General features: G+C 38.8%; 1 protein-coding gene across 3 annotated transcripts in view; it reads left to right on the top strand.

The window, feature by feature from the left end:
• Positions 1–22,230, top strand: part of MRPS27 (mitochondrial ribosomal protein S27) — a 42,807-nt gene extending 20,577 nt beyond the window's left edge. For all 3 annotated transcript variants that reach the window (XM_030968255.1, XM_030968257.1, XM_030968256.1), the window contains exons 5-11: positions 10,122–10,236; positions 10,713–10,791; positions 12,060–12,175; positions 13,666–13,768; positions 15,926–16,068; positions 17,567–17,722; positions 21,811–22,230. In XM_030968255.1, the coding sequence (XP_030824115.1) occupies positions 10,122–10,236; positions 10,713–10,791; positions 12,060–12,175; positions 13,666–13,768; positions 15,926–16,068; positions 17,567–17,722; positions 21,811–22,050 (952 nt within the window). In that variant the 3' untranslated portion in view covers positions 22,051–22,230. The remainder of the gene's footprint in view (positions 1–10,121; positions 10,237–10,712; positions 10,792–12,059; positions 12,176–13,665; positions 13,769–15,925; positions 16,069–17,566; positions 17,723–21,810) is intronic.
• The last annotated feature ends 1,830 nt before the right edge of the window (positions 22,231–24,060 follow it).

The raw sequence follows: 24,060 nt of genomic DNA, 5'->3' as shown, positions 1-24,060 counted from the left end.
GTTTTAGCCTTCATTGAATTTACTGTCCTGCAGTGCTTACTTCTTCTTGCAGTTTTCCTTAAGTGGTGTATGAATGTCAGTTTGGAGCCTGAATACAAGGTCTGAGTAGGCCACTGTAAAATGGCAAAGTAGCAAGTCATCCTGGCCTTGCATTGTGGGCCAGTCATTAGCAGAACCAAAAACATTAGTGAGTTATCATAGAATATGCTGAGTTGGAAGGGACCAGTCAGGCTCATTGAGCCCAACTCCTGGCTCTGCACAGGACACCCCAAGAATCACACCGTGTGCCTGAGAGCATTGTCCAAATGCTTACTGGACTCTGACAGGCTCAGTGCTGTCACCGCTATATTTATAACTAGCAATCTTGGATGTGTTCTGTCTCAAAAGTGGAAAAACTACAAAATACCTTCTTGCTGATTATAAAATCCTCTGCCTGTTTTGGATAGCATGACCTCATTTTACTTGCAGCTACCTATGCAAGGGAGCATTTGTCCTACAGTACATGCAGTACTTAAAGAGCGGTACCTGCTGTCTCTCTTCAAATAACAGATTTGATAGCATAGTCTTTTTCTGAAAATAACAAAACAATCATGTAGCTGGTAAAAGCCCACAAATTTCAAACTGCCTTACAAAATGCTTGAGTGCAGTTTGCCATTTTTATCCTTGTTGTACTTGCTGTTCCTTGGGATTGACATACGCAACGAGGCAAAGGACATTTTGGTCTCACGGATCTCAGAAGTTAGATATGCTAAGAGGTATGCTAACTAGATGCCTCAGAAGAGCTGTGATTGGGTACTGTGGTTAGAGAACAGTTTAAAATGTGTAAAGGATTTGAGCATTTCTTGTTACTCATTGCTAAAAGTATTTTTATTAGGAAAATGCAAGGTTGGAAGAAAAAAGAAATACCAGTAAGCATTGCTCATTGAGACATGACATGAAAAGTAAACAGAATAATGATGAACTGTGTGGTAGCCCTGGCCTATTCACCAATGATCGATCTTTTGGAAATGGTTGCCTTATTGATAGTGGCTGTGGCTGAAACTGCAGGTATCAGGGGTTTTGTCCTCTTTTTAGGTGTTTACATTTAGTATTAAAGCCTTCTTGTCTGCCTCCCCTGCACTCATGGGGTGCAGAAGGAGAGCAAATACACGAGGACATCAGACTGTAGCAGTGAAAAATGTAAATGTATTAGGGCAAAATTAGGCTAACTTGAATTATGTGCCTGTGGCAGCAAATCTGGAAAGGTAAAACCTGTACTGTGCATATCTAGTTTGGGAAGTGTTTGGCAGTAAATGCAAGGTTGGCTCTTCCCCTGCTTAAGTTGGTTACTGAGTTCCATTCAGTATTTGTATTCCTGAAGCACTCAGAGGTGCTGTATTCCCAGCACCTCTTTTTTGCTCTGATTGTGGTGTGAAACAAACTGCAGAATAAACAGTTCGGTTTGTACACCTCTGTATTGCAGCCTTTGATACACTCAAGACAGAAGTACATCACTTATCATCTGTGTGAGTTCGACTGTGATCAAACTGAAAAGTGTCAAAGATTATGTCAGTCGGTGAAATGTTGCTGTAGTTTGAAGCTAATGTGTGATCTATTTCTGGGAGCTATTTTGTGAACCATAAAGAATTTGAGTAAAATAAATGGAAAATGCAACATAGTTACAATGTAGACTGCAGGTCTCACTGATTTGGTTTCTAACAAAATTACATTATTTTCGCCCCAGGTTAAATTTACACTGAATATTAGGCATTGTTAAAAAGTTGCTGTTTTCAAATACAATAATAGCAATGTCTGTTAAAGGCTGAGATTTTTTTCCTGCCATAAAATCAAGAAGTCATTATTTGCTTTTCTTGACAGCAGTTTTTATGTGTACACAGGAAGTATGCCTATTTAATATGGCATGAAAGGGGTATTCCCGCATGGTTTAGGCTTAGTGCTAAAAGGCAGAAACACCTTAATGTGTGGTGCACTTCTCTCTGATGCTGAGCTATCACAGAACTTAGAGTCACTATTTTGTTTGCATGGAAAGCCCTTGGTGCTACATCTCTGTCCAGCTTGGTTAATGGTTACTGGAAAGCAAGCTTCACTGTGACATCCCTGCAGTACTTGGTAGCTTAGAGATGGAGGTTTTCTAAAACATCTGTAGTAATTTATTTTTTAAAAATTAAGTCTAATGAGCTTTTAAGCAGTTTAGCCCTCAAATTACGTAAAGTTAACTGTGGTTGAAGAAAGTCCATGACACAAGTACTACTTGGTACACAAAAGATTTTAAACTTACTTTTGAAGTGAAGCAGTGGGAGCTACCTTTCTGCTGGAAGCCAACTTTCTGGCAGCCTTTAGTGGTCTGTCACTTGGCAAAGTGAACTTGATGCAAAGGTGGTAACAGTAACTAGAAATTGCAAGCAGGCTTTTGCAACGTTTGTTTCTCATTTTGAGAAACAAGTTTATAACTTGTATACTAGCTTTCAGATAAGTTTAATTTGTTGAAGTAATGACGGGCATCGCTGAGTTAGTAAAATGGTAACAATCAAATCAGTGCTTTACTTATATGTACCTTTTTACAGCCTTGTGTTAATCGGTTTTCAGAGATCCAAGTAAAAGTATCAGCAGAACTGACCCTTTGTTGAGCTTTGAAACAGCAGGTTTTATCCTGGTGCACTTTGAAACTGCTGAGATTAAAAAAAAATCCCTGAAGCAAGACATGTAGTATCTTGTATGGTTCTTAATTTGTCTGGTTTTGTATGCCAGAATACCAGAAAAATATATAATTAATGGAAGAGTCGGTTTAAAATTAGACCTGATTGTGGTTGCATGGGAAAAGGAAAGGCACTTGAGAGAATCTTATCAGAATCACTATAGCAACAGCTCACTTCATCATTCCCTGTGTGCTTTCTGAGCCTGTGATACTTTCTATACAGTATTGGTGACATTTATATTCAAAACCAATCATTTCAATTGTAAGTCCAGAAGCATTTGTCACAGAGGGCTGTGTCCCTTATAGTCAGTAGTTTGGGGAGATGTTGGGTTTTTCATTATGGTTATTATTATTACACAACCTTTTCTTCTTAATTGTCACTCTTTGAGTGAATTTCATCTTTATGGGGAAAGTAGTATAGATTCTTTATATGTGTGAGAAGAAAACTGGATTTTTCCTGATTGTCTTTTTTTAAAAGGAGTGAGAGAGGTGAAGGGTGATGGGTAACTAATTTCCTGGGAAAAGGAGAAAAATATAAGTACTGTATTCAAAAAATCTGTTTATTTGGTTGCCTTCATTGCAGTTCACCTCATCATTTCGTTAAGTCAGAAAGGGGGGTTGCTTTATTCATAGTTTGCGTTTGAAATAAAATTGAATGTGATAATGAGATGTTATAATGTTCCTTCATGAGACTAAAGCAGGCATCACCACCTTTTCTTGGTAGCAGCATTCTTTGACCTACCCAGTGAGGAACCCCAAATGTCTGTTTTTAGTGAGCTAGCTGCTGACCCTCCCTGTAACCTAGAACAAGGAATTGTGTTGATACTGGATTTTTAAATGTTAAAGTCTTTAGCTTCTAGCTAGATAAGGCCTGTGACTAATGTCATCCTATTTCAGGTTAGGCATATAGAGCATGTTCAGCCGAACTGACACAGACTAGTTCACATTCTTCACTAGGTCACTTCTTAGTAGTGAACTTCCATTGGAGTTCTGTCAGGGAATGCATAATTCTGAAGTACTATGAATCCACGTGAAAAAGCTCCTCTAAGCTTTTTAGGAAACACATTTAGCAGCCTTTAAGAGTTTTCCCAGGGACAAAGAGTGCACTGAGTGTGTATGTTGTTTGAGCCTTGACTTTGCTTTTCAGTCTGTACTAATTAGAATAAAGATTTGAAGCATTTAAGGTGAACATGTGGGATATTAATCAGGTTGTCTGAAGGATTGCTGCTTTGTGCTTTGCAAATATTTCTAGGGAGGTTCAGAGCTGCTTGGTGTAACCTGCTGGCAGAAGGTTGGAAGAGCAGTTTCACTGCAGTCCTGTTAGGTTGACTGCCTCTAGATGAAAGGATTGATAAATAATTCAGATATTTTTCAGGAATACCCGTAGCTGCTTAAAATATTGCAATACCAGGAATACCAATAAATTGCTTCAAACTTGCCATAGGCTCTGTATCTGTTGTATTGCTATTTCTTTTGTGATAGCTCTTAGGTGTGTTTATGTATAAGCAAAGCATTTCTTTCATGCTGTGGTAAACTGCTTGTCCATTCATGCATTATTTTGAAATGTATAAAATTTATCTAGGATTTTGCAATTCTTTGATCGTACTGTTTTTTAAACTTTTAATGTAATAAGGCTTGTTCCTTATGCTTTACTCTTGAGGGTGCCTTAAATTCTTCCAAAGGAGGAAGAGCATTTAGTGATACCAGGCTGACAGCAATGGGCAGGAAAAAAAAGAAAAGCGGTCAAAATAGCTAGGTCAGTAAAGAATAAACTACACCCTAGCTGATAGTTACTGTTAGAAAGAGTCTTTGTGAAGCTGAGGTTTCTGTGTAGTTTTGAGCAATGCAATAGCTACCCTGAAACTACTGAATAGTGAATTTTCTCCCTTCAGTTGTTGGTAGAGGACAGTTACCCAGGTGATATCCTGAGTCTTCCTAAATAACTGTGTAGTAGGTTCTTCTAGACAAAATATCTCCTTTTCCAAATCTAGTCTTATTCCTAAGCTTATGGATTAAGAAATAGATGAACTTGTAACATTGAAGTGGACAGAAGTTAAAACTTAATGTGGTATAACATGAAACAAGATGTGATACTTAAAATATCCTTAAAGTCTCCTGCTCAGCCTTGATGTTTGGCTGTGGTTCTGTACTGTGGTTTCTGTATATCTGATCATCTGGTCTGTTTTGGGGCCATAATCAGACATGCATTAGTGGTGTAAGAGCTCTGTGCAAATCTTGAACAAAAAATGTTGTGCATGAAATATGAGTTCATGTGGAGGTGGGGAGAGCTTAATTCAGAAGAATTAATTTTAGCATCACAACAATCAAGTTAAATTAGTTCAAAATAAAAGATGGGAAAGTCAATAAAAATTAAAATAGAATAGGGGCTGAATGTAGAATTTTCTTCTGGGAGTCTGCAAACCAATTTTCTGCTTGTGTAAGATGCTGTCTCAGCCTTAGACTATGCTGTTATAATTACCATGTCTAATTTTTTAACCTGTCCTATTACTGCTTTTGATAATTGATATCTTATAGTACATATACTACTTGAGTTTTTTATTTCAACACAAAAGCAATGTGTTCCCTCTGTTTTTGAGTGTAGGCAGTTAATGTCTGTGGGATTTCCTATAGGACTGGTAGGTTTACACATGAAATTTTTACAAGATTTATACAAAAAAGGTGAAGGCTAAAATGGCAGTCAAAGAAGAGATGGAAAAATAGAGTTCTGTTCATTTTTTAAAGGAAATTTCTGTCAATAATGATTGCTTTTCCAGGATTGTTTTCTTTGACACTGATGTATGAGCAATGCCTCTGGGTCCATTTAAAATGTAGATGATTTTCCCCAAGGCTTGTGGCTTGAAATGACAAACAAAGGGAGAGTTTTGGGTGACAGCCTTCCAGTTTCCAAGCTAAGCCTGCCTGGAATCCATTTGATCATTATGCACTGTAGCTGAAAAAATGTGCCTGGGAAGAAAAAAACATGGCATTGCTAATACCCTTCTCAGCCCTGTATGACTTGTGTAAAATGTGGAGTTGCTTTGGATTTGTTCCATTGAGATAGTTTCATCTTTGCAGAGATATTTCCTATTATATTTATTCATTTTAAGTCTCTTTACATTTTGTGTTGGGACTTTGTAGAATTTTAAGTGGATGAGAAGTAATTTGGGACTCTCCCTTCTGTTGAAAATATATGAACATGCAGACCCATGTTTCTCTCTACTTTTAAAGATGAGAGATAGGAAGTGTAGGGATGTGTGGATCATTACAAGATGCTTTCTCATTAGGCCAGGTAAAGGTGTAGAAAGGAAGGGTTTCTTCCTTCTGAGAATGGGGGAGAATGAGGAAGAGAAAAAAGTGTGTCTTGCACAAGGATAGCTTCTGGCAGTGTCAGGAATTGGACTGGCCCTTAAGAAAGCCACGATGTGGTAGGAGTCCAAAATGGGACTTGTGGTCAACAAATAATGGAACCGATATGCTGAGCTGGTTTTCCCTCTATACTACCAGGAAGAGCAAAGCAGAGCTCTTTCTCATGGTATGTCACTTCTACAGCACTTTCTCCTCTGTAATGCAGCAAATTTCCCTTCACCATCTTCCTCATTTGTAACTGTCCCCAAAGCAATGAAGTGCCCTCTATCAACCTAGGAAAAAGAATGCAGACCAGCAAGGGGTGGTTCTGTTTGCTCTCAGGTTTGCTGCATTACTTCCCTTGAGAAGACAGGGTGGGTGAAAGCAACTAGAGTGTATCACCACTTGATGGCACAAACAAAGTTGCAAGACTGAAATAAATGAGCTGGGCAGGAATTCAGCTTTTCTGCGGTGTGTGAGTGCACCAATATAAATAAGTCATGCTTGCTGTAGTAGTACAGCACCCCATGAAGCACTCTCAGCGTCTGCTAAACTTTTTTATTGTTTAGTTTCTTTCACACAGCATGAGTACCCCAGCACTGTTGAAAATAATGAGGAACCAGGCTTTATGCAGTAACTTAGTAAACTGACAATGTAGCCCGATGTGCTGGCCTATTTGTGAGCAAGAGAATGTACTTGCTTAGCTAAAAATGTTCTGGTTGCCTCCTGTTCTGGAGGCTGTACACTCCTTCTGTGTCTTCCAAGTTATCATCATTTTGCAAGTACAAAGCAACTGTTAGTGAAAATCAAGTTTCTGGACTGCATAATTTGAAAAGCTTTCAAAAATAAAAATAATTCTCTAGAGTATTGCATAGTGTGCTGTTAGATTCACAATGACCTTGATATTTCAGGCTCTCCCTGTATTACAAATATTTCTGGTTTTATTCCCCATGGAGGCAGATGTTCTTAGTTCAATGGAAGGATGACCATATTGATTCTTTAGCCATTAACATTAAAGTGTACCAACAGAGAGCTTCTCTAAGAGTTCCTTCTTGTCTTTTCTGAACACATTGTAAGAATCTTGGGCTTCTCTGGTTTTTATTACTTGTAAGAAAAATGAATTTCAGCACCAGGCATCTGCAAGATAACCTTCTGGTCTCTCCATTAAACACACAGCAGTTGCTAGAGACTTCCTTTATTTAATTTTAATTTTAATTCTTTCTGAATCCTCTTTTTTTCTGTAGTTTTAACTTCCTTCTGTCTTTTCATCTGTCCCTGAACATATTGCCTTGCTTAATTATATCCTGTTTGGTGGACAAAGAGAAGGAGGAGGATGTTAATGCTTGTCAAAATGATAAGCAACCTCCTCTTTTTCCTGATTCTGTTTCAAATACAAGTGCCTGCCACAACATTTGGTTGATTTGCCTAGGATAACTGTAAAAAACAGATACTCTGTTGGTTTCTCTTCTCAGCTAGTACAATAGAGACAGAGCTTATCTCAGCATTACATGGATCAGAAACAATTAAAGTTTGCAGTGTAGTTGTTTCCTTTTCACTTCCAGTTCTCCTACCACATCGTGGATTAATGGAAGTGTCTTGTGTTGAGGGATCTTGTACATGCATATATATTGCATTCATGCACCAGTCTCCTCTCTTCATTCCCATGCACCTGACTTGTAATTAATTGTTAGAATTAACTAGAAAATTACTTTGTTGAGAAGCTCTTTACTTTTCGTTTGCATAGCACCTAGGGCAGGCAAGATCTGGTCTGAGCATAAAGATCACTATAAAGATCTCAATAGTAACATAGTTGCAGTAATTATATCTGAAAGATCCTATGGTTATCACACACACACACACACACACACACACACACACACACACACACACACAAAATCACATGCGTGTGCACACATGCAAAAATCAGTCCCAGCTCTATAAAAGCTGGTGTACAGATTTTTTACAAGGTTTTATGGCATGCCTCTGGATTTTGTTTATATTGATTCCAGCAATGAGTGTTGACTGGATCAGCTTCATTCTGTTTCTAGGCCGTATTGTATCCTTGTTAGGCCTTTTGCTATCCAAATCCAATTTTACTTTGAAACCTAGAAGCTTCCATTACAGTAAGCTTTAGCAATCCCAAGGTACAGGGTATAATGGAGTGCTCTCTCTTGCTGTGGTGTACTCAAGAGAATAAACAGAGCTGTGAAAAAAGTTGGATATTCAAATACATTAAAAACAGCTGGTTGGGTTTTTTGTTGTTGTTTTTTGAATACTTGCTTTTCATTTGCAAAGATTGTATCAATAGAAAGCCTAAGTATTTTAGACAATCAGTGTCATGCTTTTTGAAAGACGGGTCTGTTGTTTTCCACTTGTAAAACAATATTAATAATTTAATGAAATTTTAAAATATGTTGGCATCATTATTACTGGGTGCTGGTGTTCCAGCTTGACCCTTCTTAAATGGCTGGTGAAAGAGTCTGTAGCAATTAGATAATTATTTCATCAAAATATGTTAAAATCCAAATTCCTGTTACTGATACTTCCTGAAAGCATTTGTCCATGACACAGGACTTCAGTGAAAGCAAATATACATTCTTGCTACTCTCAGTATTTGAACTCCAGAGAGAAGAAAATGGAAAGTAATTATAGCACCAGAATGGGTGCTTGCAACTTAATATTCAAAGCATGCTTTTCTTTGCTATTAAATTTTAATTTAATGGGGAGATTTTTATGCCACTTACAAGTACTTACATTTAGATTCTGTAGTTGTTTAGCTTCACTTTTGGCATGGCTGTGTTTGTTTTGAAGGCTCTCTAGGCTGCAGTACTTTTCCAGCCTTGGTCATCTGTATAGCCCTCAGTGATAGACAAGAGATTTACTGAGGGGGAAAGAGGGTTGGTGGCCACATTAATCTGATAAACGTTCTGGAAAGCATGCTCACTCAGATGGAAGAGTCTACCCTGCCTCTAAATGGTGCTGCATCTTGGCTTGGGGCTGCGAGCATCTGCACATGAGCTCAGCTCAGTCATTGGTGTTCTTCACAGAAAGTGGCAGTCACTTCTGTGCTGGGGACTCAGATCAGTTTTCATTTGAATTGAGAAAGACTGCATGCATCTCTTCACATGTGGGTGTGAAATTCAGCTCAGGACCAAGGCAGCAGCTCCTACCACTGAACTTTTAACTGATTCTTGAATGTTTGCCAAAGCTGAAGTTCCATGTGCTTTTTGTCACCATTTGTTCAAATGTGGAGCAAAGTGCATGTGTCTGAATTAGGATGAAATGAATTTAAAAGTATTTAATTTTACAAATTGGTCAAGCACTGGAGTGGGTTGCCTTAGAAGACTGCTGAAGTCATGGCATGAGGTGTCTTAGGATAGATTAAACCAGTGCAGGGAGGCAGGAAAAGGCTTTCCAGCAGAGTTTCCCTGTGCATGAGGTATGCCTCACTGATGAAGCATTTCTGAGGCAAATGGAGCATGCAGCAGCCCAGGGATGACCTGTGCTGAGGCATAATGAATTCTTAACTGGTGAAGTGAGGCATGATTTAGAGAGGGTGAGAGACACCAGATTACACAATTCCAAAGATTCAGATGCAGTTATATTTTGATGTAATTCTGATGCTTGGTGAAGCCCAGCAACATTATACATCAAAATGTTACACAATACAATCTTACAGAATCACAAGGACAAGGTCAAAAAATACTACAGTATTTATACCAGTCTCAGTTGGCCTTCATAAATACACCAAAATGTTATTTTTTGGTATTCTTTTTTTTTTTTTTTGAGAAAAAAGCACTAGGCTTTCTGGAAAGTGAGAAGTTTAAATAGTATGCATTTGTGAAAAGGTCAGATTTCCCTTTGTACATTCTATTAATTTGTCAAAGTTTGGTTTCTCTAACTTGAAAGGGCTATCTGGAGCTCTTTAGAGAGTGATGATTGACTGCCAAGTCAAGCACAGAGAAATTTATGTCTGAGTTCATGAATGGTGAGGTTTTGAAACTCATAGTTGTGTTGATTACAGAATTTGTTTCCGTGATATCAGAGTCATATTATCACCAGAACTTTTTGTCCTCTTTAGGTTTCGGCATAGCCCGAATTCCTGGTACTTGAGAGACTGGACCATTCACAGCTGGATCAGACAGTGCTTAAAATATGGTGCTCAAGATAAAGCCTTATACACAATACAAAACAAGGTAAGTTTTACCAAGGAAGAGACATGAATATTTTGGATTGGCTTTTGATTCAAGTGTGGTTTGACAGGAATTCATGTTGCAGCCAGGGCCTGTAGACTGTGATTTTAAGTTCAGGTTTCTTCGTCAAATAACAAATTACTGTTGCACTTGAATTTTAGCAATAGCCTTTTTACAGCTTTTAAATCCTGTCTTTTTTCAGAAAGCTCTTTAGTTTTAAATAGTGTTGGTGTCCAAAACATGTTAATTGCAGGGGAGGCATAATAACGTGATAGGCAGTGCTATTCCTTGTCTAAAAGGCTCAGATAAAAAGCTAAAACAAATCCAACGCATCAGAAGTTGGAGGGCCTATATCACAGGAGCCATGCTGATCTCTTGTGTTGCTTATGTTCATTGCATCAGTGTGGAGTGTCGTGGTTCTGCTCTTTCTGGTATCTGCAGCACATTTGCACACAACTTTTTTCCCTTCTTTTTTTCAGGTTCAGTATGGAATTTTTCCAGATAATTTTACATTCAATATTTTGTTGGATTGCTTTATAAAGCAAAAGAAATATGAAGGTAAGAAAACACGTACCAATACGGCATCCTTAGTTGTATGCTCTTACATTTACAGAGCTTTTCTTTAAACTGAAAACTTATAGCCATATTTTTTCTGAATTCATCATAAAACACAATTTCACCTTCCCTTGAAGTATTTTCTGCATGTTTTTTCTCTCATTTTTTTGGGATTTTATTTATTATATAGTTTTGAAACTTGTGAGATTCACAGTTTCTACTGTTATTAATCCTACTGCAAGTGTAAACCATCTTCTTCAGTTACAAGTCTGACATATGTGGTAATGATATTAAAGGACTTATTAGTGACAATTAATTAGAGTGTTACTAGAATCAAAATGTGTGTTGGTATTCATCTTCCATACGTTTAGCTGTTCAAAAAGCTACATATATAAATTATTTGTGTAGGCTTCCTGTCTGTCACTGAGGGCAGCCAGCTATGCTGAATTGCCTTACTGGGGCTACCTTTCATTATTGACTGTTTTAAGTGTTTGGATGAGTCCTCTCATGTTTGATGACAGATACTAATTTTGATGACTGATTTTAATTTCACTTCAGGTTTTCTAGTACTGTAACCTTGCAGTAAGCTTTCCTTTACATGAAGCTTTTATAAAACAGATAACAGAAAGGAGCTGAAGATTTTGCTAAACAACAAATTAATACCTGTAATTTTTTTATTTTGAGACATACCCCCTCCATCTTTGAATTTCCCCTTATTTTACCCATATTTCTGTTCTGTGTGAAACTGAAGATCCTTTTCCAAACTGTCCCTCTTGATTGGGAGTGTCACTGGAACTCCATATAGAACTCCTCTAGAGCACTGTTTGCTGAATAGACCACTGTGGGTGATCTGTGATAACATTTCTTATCCTTTGTACTCTCCTGTCACCCTAAGGCTAATGAAGTTAAGCCGGTCTTCTCTTGTTTGTAATCAAAAGACAAGAACAAAGAAATAGTTTTAATTTTTTTTAATGATTGAAGAGCTAAGGAAAGATGAGCCAACTGAAATGTGTAGAGCTAAGATAATTTTGAGAGCTCCTTAGCAGTAGTTTCATGCTGTTCAACCCATTCTTCTCTCTCGCAGTGTGTTTGAGCAACCCAAAGGAATAAGACTAATTCTGTAGGTATGTTCTAGTTGCAATAAATGTTTAACTTCCTCTTCAACTATTTCAAAGCATACCACAGCAATAAAGCATTAGTGAACACGAGTGGGTGCAAAAGGAAGATATGTATTGGAAGCTATAATAATTAAGCATTGTTTTCCTCCATAGATGCTATGTCAATAGTAACAGAGATCATGCTCCAAGAAAGTTTTGATGAGTTATCAACACAGCTTCTTTCTCTCTATGTTTTATACAAGTACCTGGCAACCAAGTCTGAACATACGGTAAGCTGACCACACTCAGAATGATACACAGAGCCTCTGCTTCCAAGTGTTGTGGTGCAGTCGATTAGACGTTCAGTCATGAACATAGTTTATATCCCCTAAGCTTATCTGGGGAAAAAAATGCTCCGTTTTCTCATTATTTTTGCAACTGCAGAAGAAAGAAAGAAAGAAAGGAAAAAAGAAACAACCAAGTATGAAAACCATCAAATAATTTGTCACCCTATTTGCTCCTTTCTCTGAAAGGGAGGGTGTGTAGGGATTTGTAGTTGTAATGTATGCCCATTTGAAGGATGTGGATTGATACTTCAGTTCAAAGCAGACTCTATCAATTACGACCAAAAAAATATGTCACCTATTGTATAGAACCCCATTAAGCTGGGTGTTGCTCACCATTAGAGCTTGATAATGATGATGTTGCAGACTTATAAAGCATTTTTACTAGGGATTTTTTGGAATTCCAATTGGCTTTGGGTGTATTGCTTCTTATTACGTATCTGTTTTAAAATTAAATTTATTACATTTCTCCTATCTCCAAGGATTATGGGTTTATTATTTACAGCTTACTGTAAATACAGGTCAGAATGACAGTTCAGGGTCTTGGAAGTGGCATCATTCTATCTTTTCAGATGGGGCTCAGTCAGTAAAGGGGCTCAGTCAGGTCTGCCATGATCTCTTGTAGGAAGCTATTTTTAATGAAGTTTGGCTCAAGCCTTCAATAGCATGTTGTCATATATATAGCAAATGCTTGAAGCCTCCATCTGTGTTACATGAAGCATCTTCCAAAATACCTTTTACAGTTGCCTTCAGGTTTTACCCATTTGGGTTGTAGTTTGAGTTTTCACCAAAGAAGAGAAAAGCACATTTACCATTTTGGATATTTTCTTCATTGCCTGGAAATAAAGTATGCTTAGTGACTTGTATGTGAAAAGCAAAGGGATGAAAATCTCATTTTTCCATTGTGTTTGTCCATGTTTGTATATCCGTACTGCAGAGATAAGCATTTGTATGTGTAGTGTTTCACGAAAACTGAATGTGCAAGCAAAGGTGGTGTGAACATAAGACATGTTCAAGGCAAGCTTATTTATATAAATGTGACCTATTTAATATACATTTTGAAGTAATCCCATCCAAAGACAGCAGTGAAATGATATTTTTATTTGTGTACACCATTCAAAGTACCATTCAATGCCTCATAATGCTCAGAACCAGTTTTCTGTGTTTGCTTTAAGACCTAGGGGTAGACATAGTAAGAAGAACTTTCTTGCAAAATTTCAACCACTCACATTTTAGTCTTCTGCAAAGAGAGTTGTTCCTCAGTGCGATTTGTACTGTTCCTCAGGACTGATATGCTGTAACTGAACAGTGGGCATATTTAATGATTCTTTACTTTATTGCTAAGATGTGATGAAAGCCATGCATGCTGGTTTTGCTGCCGTTTCCTATTTGTGTTTGTTAAAGGAGCACTTACTTAGTTGATAAATTATTTGCAGTGGGAAGAAGAGAGAAATATTGGAGCTTCGCTGTTGCTTACGGGTCTAAAGCAAAGTAACACTGTGGGTTTTAGTTCCCAGCTCTATGGCTATGCATTCCTTGGTAAGTTTTACCTCCTTCATTGTCAGTTTTCCCCTCTTGTCTTCAGTGGCTGAATTAAATTGGCATCTTTGTTTTATTAAAATGTAATCAAGGAGAAGGCAAAGGAAAAAAAGAAATAGTGGAAGGACAATTTCAGAGTTACGAGTGAGCCTGTTTTGTAGGCCTGGAGGGTGCAACGGATTTGAATTTGATTCATCAGACAGCTTCAGAACCAATTTTAGGGCTCCCTGCATGTTTGGGTTAGATGCTGAAAGAGAGAAGATATTCTTAAATAGCAGTGGGATTGGTTTGTTGGTTTCCAACAAATTAAAAAAGAATACCCTAAAGTACAGATTTCTGTGACACACAATATAAGGTTATGGATAACAGACTCTTTTTCTGGTTAATAGAATATCTTAAAACCTTATGAGATGGGAGAGCACACCCTGGAAAACGCTATGTTTAGAACTTCTACTAGTCACTGTAAAGTGAATGTTGGGGTTGTGAACAGCAGATAGCAGTGCCTTTATCCTGTATCTGTTAAGAAGTCTTTGCTGTTAATAACTTGCTATATAGTATTAAAGAGAATTTAGATCAGAGTATATTCAGAATTGAAGGGAAGGGAAATGGGCAAACAATTCTTGAATTTCCTCTGACTCTTTAGCAGAATATGGTATAGATAGGTTTTGTTCTTCTCTACAGAATGACTATTTACTAGAAAGTAAGTAGTCAACAATTTATTGTAAATTTTTGTTTCATTACTGCATTATTGAGGGTAATCAAAAGTGAATTTGTTCTTCAAATGTCACCTCAAAATATGATGTGTGTTGGCAGAGTTAGGATGCTGATTTGTATTTATCATGGCTGTAAAACAAAAAACTAATTTTCAGTCAAAAAGACAGATAAATGTGAAAACTAATTTGAAAGCAGGATTTTTCATAGCACTGTAGTTTGTAATCCAGTGGAGATACTGTTACAAACAGGGACTTTGCTGTCCAGTTGGAATTCAGTTTGGAGAGTTTTAAATGTCATGTAGATTAGTGGAGTAGTGGCTGTATTTCAGAAATGCACTTCACTCTTGTCTGAGAGCAATAGTGCTTGGTCCATGACATTGACATTCAGTGGATCAAAAGCTATTTACTGTTATGTCACATATTCCAAAGTCTTGCCAACACTAACGGAACTGACCTCTGAGAGAGTAAAAGATGTCTACAGGCACAGAGTGGCCTCAAGCACCTCAGCTATTTTAATTTAGCCATGGTCCATAGGCTCTGTCTATGCACTTATTACCTTGCTTTTCCTAAACTGTTCTCTTCCATGTAAAGAGGGTATCTCTCATAGTTTTGTGTTATTATAGCCAGAGTGCAAATTGGATTGAGAGCTTGGACACAACTCCTGTAAGCTACACTTGAAGAAGTATTATCTGTTTTGCTGACAATAACAAAATCAAAGCCCAAGAGTGACAAACATTGTAAATTGCATCTACTGCGATGTGATGTTTGTTTCCTCTGTTATGCAGGAGTTTCATGATCTCAAGTAATTACTCAGAAGAAAAGCCACATTGCAAGCGGTGCAGTACATCACAGGTCCTGCTAAAATCAATGAACACCTTGTTGCACAGATTGTGTTATATCAAGAACCAGAATTTCCTTTTTGGCAGGTGTCCTGCATTTCCTCTTGGGAAACCTCAGCAGAAACAGGGGTAGTAAGCTGAACACTTAGCCATAACATGTGCTGTTATGGGTGAGTAAACTCTAGAGGCCACAGAGGTAAACCTGGAGAATCAGATTTAGTGCACACATGCTCCACAGTCAGGTGAAAGCTAAGGAGACATTTGTCTGAGATCTTCAGGCATCCTACAAGCTGCTGTTAGAAAGCCTGACAACCATAAAACTTGGCCACTTACTCTGATTTCCATCTGGGCAACATTTTTCGGTGAGGGTGAATGAGGAGGTACCAGAAACATGCACATACTTAGATGAAGTTGAGCAAAAAAAAAGCACATTAATAAAATTGGAGCAATGGAAATTCTGTCAGAGCAACTTTGTATAAGTGTGTTGTTTTTCCCACTGAAGCCAAGACACTTGCTGTAACTGCTAGAAACCAGAGCCAGCCTATACAGGTTCCATTAAGATTCAGATACTGAAACACTAACCATAAAGTGTGTTTTTATCACAGGGAAGGTGGAGTTGACGAAAGGATTAAGAGCTGTATACAATCTAATGCCACTGATGTGGACACCTGGGTATTTGAGTAGAGCCTTGCAAGTGATGGAAAATGTGGCTTCATTGTCAGGGGACATCAAAATCTGTAAAGAGGCTGTAAGTATAAAGGCTATAACCCACTGAACCAGGGAATTTCATATAAAACTACAGTAAAACCTGTGAATTCTGTGCCTTGTTAATGAAAATATGCCCTGCAAACTTCAGAGGCCTTATGCAAGACAGGAGAAGTAATGTTTAGAACAGAATCAGTGCTTAAGTTGATGAGCTAGTGATAATGTCTACTGGCATGTCCTTGGCAATGAGTGTGTGCTACTGCCACAGACCATTTAAGTTTTCTAAGCCTTGCCCTCCTTTCAGAGACACCTCTGTCTGTGTCACAGGAAACACGTGTCTGGAGGGATGGGAAGACGCCTTTGTTTCTCAAGTTTTTGAAACTACTCAGAGACATATTTCTTAGCAGTGAGGATGAACTGCCACATCTCTTGCTCTTATGGCTAATTGTATGTGTTCTGTCCCCTCAGATGATGTCCTGAGTAGTACTGGTCCAAAAAGCTGACAAAATGATTTCTAGAAGGTTTGTACTGCCCTCAGTCAGGGAGGATGGCTAGATTCAATCCATTGATTAGGTTGGCACTACCTAAGGGACTTGGGACTTAGGAGTGCTGTGAGGAATCAGGCTGATTCTGGAATCAGACAGCTTAGGAGTAACTTAGTTTGTCACTACCACATGGGCTGGAGCATGGTAACATCACCGAGGTCTCTCCTTCTTGGTACTTTTTCCTGAAGATGTCCCTGATGATGGGAGCCTCCCTTTTGCTCATGTCACTGCTAAACTTGCAGCCTCCCCTGACAAGCAGAAGTCTGGGGCACTGCTCAGCAGGTACTCCTACCTATTGCTCTATTTTCTGAAGCTTCTCAGTATAATACTGGACAGTCCGAGACAGGTCATGTCTGCGACTTCCACCAGTTTTGAGTTACCTCTTCAGGTGTGTGGTTTTGGAGGTATCTTTTTTACTTCAAGTCTGAAGAACTCACCTTAATACACTTGTGATTTTTTTCCTGAATTCTGAGGAATTCAAGACTTCCTCATCTTGCTCTGGGTTGTAGATGAACATCCTGGTGTTGAAACAGGGCTGTATGTCTGTGGTACTGTAGGTCCATAGAAGATTCTATCTGTCTGCCTGCTGATACTCGGAAAATAGTAAATGCTATTAATACCTAGAAATGCTATCTGTATAGAGGTACTTTTTACTATTTTCAGCGAATAGCTAAGAATTTGTAAAACAGAGTTCTTGCTGATTCTTTATGAATGCTGCATCTCTGTACATACCCAGTTGTAGATCCCAAAAAGCAATGCATTGACTGAATGAGAGCCACACACTCCAAGATCCCAAGCACAGTACGAAATTCTTCCAAGATTGTCTCATTTCCTTTTAGAATTTAGTTTCCTGTTTAGCATATACAGAAGTCAACTCAAAATATAAGGTAATTCATTAAGTTGTTTGAATGCATGACAGTTGTGTTACTTAGACAGTTGTGTTATTTAGTGAATCCCAAACACTTGATTCTAACCATGACAAATGTTGTTGTTCAGATTGATGCCTTGGAGACCATTCTGCAGTCTGTCCTTGAAGCTAAACCTGATCCAGAATCGGCTGAAGAAGCCAAGAAATTAGAGCCGAAGTCACAATGTGCAGAGTCAGAAGAAACAGAGCAATCTAAAGTACCTGAGTACTACAACCGATTCAAGGTAAGACAGTTTAATGTCTCTAAATATTCCAAGCTGTAGTAGATCTCTGTGATGCATACTAGAAAACACAGATGCTGACTTACTATGGCTGGTAGACTGACACCCTTTCAGTGCATCAGGAGTTCTGTTTGGCATTTTTGAAACTAATGTCACCTTACATTTTCACTTCTCCAAACAGGAAGCAGCAGCCTACAAAGACATAATGCTCAAGGCTACTTGTCTTTTGTCTGTCTGTTGGAATTTTATCTTCACTTTTCATACCTGAAAATGATAACTCCAGTCCTGTTTGCAAAAGTGCTATGTCTTTAGAGACCCATTATCTGACCTTGTGTGGGCTCTTGCTCATTAAAATAAATTGTAATGGGTGTGAGACTACCCTGAATTAATTGTCAATTTGTGTACATTATAATTATGTTGTATGGATGGAATGTTGTATCTTGTACTTTCAGACTGGAGAATTAAATCAGGTTCATATCACCTTCCTTTTATCTTTAGGTTGTTATCATCATGCTGATGATAACGTTAAAAAACACAGAAGGCTGTTCATTAGGACACATCTGTATAATAAGTGCATTTAATTTGATCATCTGATTTTATTTGATCATCTAAAAATTAGCTAAATGAGCTAATTTTACTTTATCAACTCTGATTTGTGCTGTGGTAAAAATCAAGTACTTCAGGTTGAAACTTACCTGGCTTACAGTTCCAGGAGCAGTGCTCTTTCCATAACCCATCAGTTTCCATTGTTTCTGCTGGATGGCTGTGACCTTGGACAGCTGTGCTGGATACAGACTGTTCTAAAGAAATTTCAAAAGTTAAAAGACTAGTATCCTATGGTTTCAGCTCACACACACATACACTTTTCCTTGCTTTAATTTTTACTTACATAACTTTGCCACTAATCTTTAGATACTAAACTTGTGTTGTAGGCAGTTAAAACTTTTTAATTGAAGTGTTTGGGAATCAGTGGGTATTCAGCATGTGGTAATTAATGCCTGGATGAATTTCAGTGAATTAGGTAAACGCAAATGTCCTTTGAAGGAGGGAGTGAGAAGTTTTTTATGTGTCTCTTATTGTCTATCCATTGTCTAGCCTTGAAGAAAATAATGCAGAGTGCTCAAAATGAGGTCTGAATATCAAATTGGGGACTAGTGCCGAGAACCTAGTTTTCTTCTCAGCTCAGCCTTTCTACAAATTTCATAATTAATTCCAATTCAGGCATTCCCTGGTGTGGCAGTGAGTGACCTTTGGCCAAAAAACTAGTCCCAGTGTTTAAAATCTGACCAGGAAAGTCTGAATATTAAAAAGACATAGCCACCATGTGACATCTAGGCATCCAACAGTAATAAGCCAAAATCTCTGATTGTGTGAATGAGAAAAGGAGCTCATGAGTTAGTATGCCATTTCAGCCAAGCCTGAAGGAGTTCCTAGATTCTTCTCTCAAATCCATTAGGCCAGCCACAGCGGCTCTTCCCAGTTGTGCCCTGGGACACTTACAGGTGTAGTTCATGGTGCACTACAAATACTGTGAGGGAAGGTGGCAGCTCTGAGTCAACCTAGTGATGTATGATTCCCAGCTGCTGTCCCAGCACAGATCATCTGCCCCTTCTGTGTAACCCCAGCAGAGGGTTTGCACTTCTGATGCTGAAAAAAATGCAGTTGCACTTTGTCCATCCCTGCGTTAATTAGCCAGGATGCTCCAGTCTTTCTCCTTGACCTCAAATCCAATTGCTTCTGCCTCCTGCACTCCCAATTCTGCTTCACAAACCATACACCGCAGAATGCAGGCAAAAGCATATGGGTTTGCTCCAGACATACACAGGCTCCTCCGTGGTACTCCATGGAATGGTCTCTCTGTTTCGTACCAACCTTCAGAACAACCATTTGTAAAGTTCCTGGAAAAGGCATGGAAGTCTAAAAGGTATGGATACTTGTCTTTGCTTCCACTAAAAACAAAAGAGGACCTGAGGGCATTTGGCTATTTTCAGGAAAAGCTGTTAGAGCTGTAATCTAGACATTCATTTAGGTTGTAATTACCTGTTTTCAGATGTATGCTGAGGCTCACTGCTCACTATAGTGTTCTTCAGGCAATTCTTTCCATCTGTGTCAATGATCAGTAGGCGGCAAACATTTTATCACATAAATGCTGGGAACACCTTCTCCAAAAGCAATGCATCTTCTTCCCTAACTTGTCTATATGCAGAGCTGTGGAGACTGCGTATAAAAATCATGATTTAACCATTTAAGAGTGTGCTCTTTTGGTACCTGTGGGACATAGAGCCTGCTTTCCTAAATCAGTATTACCAATGTACAAGAGAAGAGCAGGTAGTATTCCAGGATACCAGTGATACCAGTAATGGCTTAGGAAACAAGACCTGCTAGTTTATAATTTATTGCCTTTCTGTATTTCAATTTCCTGTGTTTAAGTTCAGCCCCTTTTCAGCACATCCTTGATAGGGTTTAATAGGAAGAGTGTGAATGTTCTAAACTAGTTACATATCTAATCTATGAACATAGTTGTCAAGTTTCTTCCCCAGACCCAAGCTGTACAGTCTGTTCAGTTTTCTCACTGATGCCTTGTGTACCTACTGAGACTAATACACATAAATATTTTACTGAGTTTGGTTTTAGTCCATTGGCTTTGAAGACATTGGCTTTGTCTTCATTCTTTGTCATTAAATCAAAAAAGAGACAGAACTAAATATGCAAGCCACTCAGACCTGCCTGTCTAGCATTTTAGAGAGTCTGTTGTCTGTCCAGTGCAGACCTCCAAGGTAAAACACAACAAAGCCTGCAGTTGTGTTGGCTAAGGAAGAGAGAAGTGGAGGGACCTGAGAGGGGACATAATAGTTTCCTGCCTAAGAACAAGGCAGAACCTGCAGGTAGGAGCTGAGGGGATATGCATTTTCAGATTATTGCCAGTGTGAGCTTGGATAAGAGGAACACTGTGGATCAGCTGCATAGTGCATAAACTTTCAGTGATAACTGGAAGTACGGATATCTGCATGGCTCTAGAATTGCCATTTTGTTTGGGGGAGAATGATCCTCACATCTTTGTTCCATTGTACTGCAATGCAAAAAGAGTTTCATTCAAATGAAGAAAATACAGATGTACATTTCGTTAAAGCACATACTTACTTTAAACATTTTTGAAGGTGCTGGACTGGGTAAAATGTTTTATTTGAAAGAAGGGTTGGGAAAATGTGTTTTCACCTAATGAGTGAACACGGCAAAAAGAATTTTCCAGTGCTGTATCATCTTCTTGGTTGTGTATCTGCACTTTCAAGGCAATTAATCAGAATGTTAAGGAGCCATCAGGCTAAAGATCAGAGAAAGCCAGAAATAGTATCACTGGATGATTCACCATCCTAAGTGTATTAACATTTTATGCTGCAGGAAATCTATATAAGTAAAGCTTAAGAAAGAAAACTGGAGTTCCTTTCTGAGGCTTTGTTCTGTTTCAGTATAGAATATCCCTGAAGAAATATCACTTGCTTTAGCAGTGTTGTATAATCTATGTAAGTGTAATCACACCTCAGACACAGTAAGCTGGGAAGAAAAATTATGGGAGTTACTTAGTATGCAGTTAGAAGGAGAACATTTGAAGTGATGTGCATCTGTTGGGAAGGATGCTGGTGCAGAGAGTGTGGCTGAAATCTTGCAGTTGGTTTTGAGACAAGACACAAACCCAAGGTGTCTAAATAATATTTATTGTGGTTGACTGGTCAGCTGATCTTTGTTAATACCAGACTTGGAAAAAGAAGATAATTTGAATAGTTTACAAAAATGAAATTTCATTGGTTCAGTTTTGTTGCTATAAAGACAAATGCTCTCAAGGTTAGCATTTCAGGAAATGGTAGCAACTACCACAGCTGAAACACTTTCTCTGTGATAGTAACCTGGCCTGTATGGCAGCAGCAGCAATACTACCACTACTACTACTACTACTACTACTACTACTAATAATAATAATAATAATAGTAATAATTCAGTGATATGTTGGTTGTAGAGAAGTATTTTGTGTCTGATTGTTTTGTGATTGACTGGCTTTCTCCTTGACACTCCTACCAAATCTCTTTTTCCGACAGGAGCTGTACTCCAAACTGCATTCACTTGGCAAGGTTGAATCTGAAAGCCTGATAACCCTGACCACCCAACTTGTCAAGCAGAAACTGCCAGAATGTGAAGTGGAAGACATTGCAAAATATGAGCAGAACCTCAAGAAGTGGGAAGAACTACAAGTACTTCTCGTTGAGAGAGAAAGAGAGATGAGAGAACAGGCTAAGCAGGAAATGGAAGCTAGGAAGCTAGCTAAAGCATCTGCTTAGTACTGGAACTAGGAATGCAGTGGTATGCACTCCTGTGTCAGTGAACTGAAGTGCTTACCATTATTATTATTTCACTTCAGTCATGCTGCAGGTGTGACTGCTATATGCAAATTAAGCATCCCATTTTCTCTGTTTCCTGAAGTAAAGCACATGTGGTTTAGAAATCTTCATCCTGTATATGCTGTGTTTTCTTTCTACCGTCAGCCAGGCAAGAGATGGGATAGAGACAACACAAAGAAACAAAGGCATAAAGAGTAGCTTGCCTGTGACGAAAGCTCTAGAGGGTGGAAAGAACAAAAGAAAAGGGAAGAATTTCAAACATAAGTTGTTTCTGAAGGGGTTTCTCACAGGAAAGAATGCCTTTGCCACTCTGAACTGCAGACACTAAGAGGATTAACATATATTGATTGGGTTTTTTTCTTTTTCCCAACCCATTTGGAAAATTCAAGCTTCTGTGTATGGAGTAGGAAGGTAGGAAGCCTAACTTCAGGCTATTTTTAAAACCACAAGGAGTTTCAGCCTAGTGAGTTAGCACTTGAACATGCATTCAGATGTGTCTTTACTCTGAGGATGTTAGAAATTTCTGCATTTAGTGGTGCTGCTTTGCTCTATTTCTAGTCACTAGAGAAATGTGCAATCACCTCAGCACGCACCAAGGAGCCTCATACTGCAGTGCACTTTCCTTTTATATTCTGGGCACTGTTTCATGAGGTTTTTGACCTAATTCCCTTCACGGTCCCATGCCCCATTCTTCAGATCAGTAAAACAATGTAGCTATTCACAACAGCACAAGGAAATGGCAAGGCAGGAAAGAATCATAGTGCATTGATTGTGGTTGTGATGCATCAGCATCCATCCCTTCATACATTCCCACTGAATCTTGTCAGCTGCAGCCAGCAACTTTTTGGAGTGCACATTGGGACAAGATCCTTTTAAACAAGGAGACCTGAGCAACAGCCGTGCTGTAATTGCAGTTTGTTAAGGCAGCAGCACTGTTGTCTCACTGTGCTTTACCACAGGGTCTAAATAAGCATTTCAAGTTTTATTGTGCATCTGTGTAGTTTTGCAGTGATAAAACTCACACCACAAACCCACTGTAAATCCAGTAAGAACATGCTGCAAACCTGTGAATTTGTTTTAAGTGTAGGAAAGCATACATTCAATACACCAGACACCTTTCTTAGAATTCCCAGCAAACACACTCAGAACCTGATTGCTCTTTCATGTCTAGGAAACCTGATACTAAGGTCCCTGACCCCATCTTGTCAGCATCTCCCGTAGTTTATCCCATAAAGCAATAAGAGTGTTGCCTCCAGCCAGGTAAGTGGATGATTTTTTGGCTTGCCTAGCAGTGGAGTTTCCTGGAACACTTTTGAGAAAAGTCTCCTGATTTTTTTTTTCTCTTTGTTGGTCTAAATGCTTTCTGATTACTAGGAGAAGTTAGGGAGTTGTAAGGAAGCATAGAAGGCCAAATACACTTTTAAGAACAATTTCCTTAAAACTGGTCATTTTAAAAAGGTCATAGTCACTCCTAGTTGAGACACAAGAGAATGGAGTATCCCTTCCCTGACCACTATTTCAGTAATTCAGTTTCAGAACATGATCTGTAGCTCCAAAGGTTTTGCAATCACTCCTGCATCCAAATTCCTTTATGAGCTTCTCTCTACAGGCATCAGCTCTTGGGATCTTCACTACACTACAATTTTACACATTTCTCCTTGGTTATTGCTGGCCTCTTGGCAGCACAAGGAGCTGCCGTGGGCAGCTGCCGTGTTTCCGTGGGCACCTCCACCCTCCCTCCCTCAGCCTGCTGGTAGATACACCAGGCTGCTAATGCTAATTGAGCTCCAGCAAGCTGCCAGCTGCTGTGTCCCTGCTGTCTCACAGAGTTGGCTTCACTTCCCCCACAACTGCCCCCCCTTCCCATTTATTTAGACTTAACTATTAACTCAATAGGAGAAAAAAAATCCTCCTGTGAGCTCTGAGTAGCCCGCTAATGAATATTATAGG

The sequence above is a fragment of the Camarhynchus parvulus genome, chromosome Z, assembly GCF_901933205.1.
Source record: "Camarhynchus parvulus chromosome Z, STF_HiC, whole genome shotgun sequence".
Lineage (NCBI taxonomy): Eukaryota > Metazoa > Chordata > Aves > Passeriformes > Thraupidae > Camarhynchus > Camarhynchus parvulus.
Note: the sequence above shows the minus strand (reverse complement) of the source record. Positions and strands in the feature narration are given on the sequence as shown.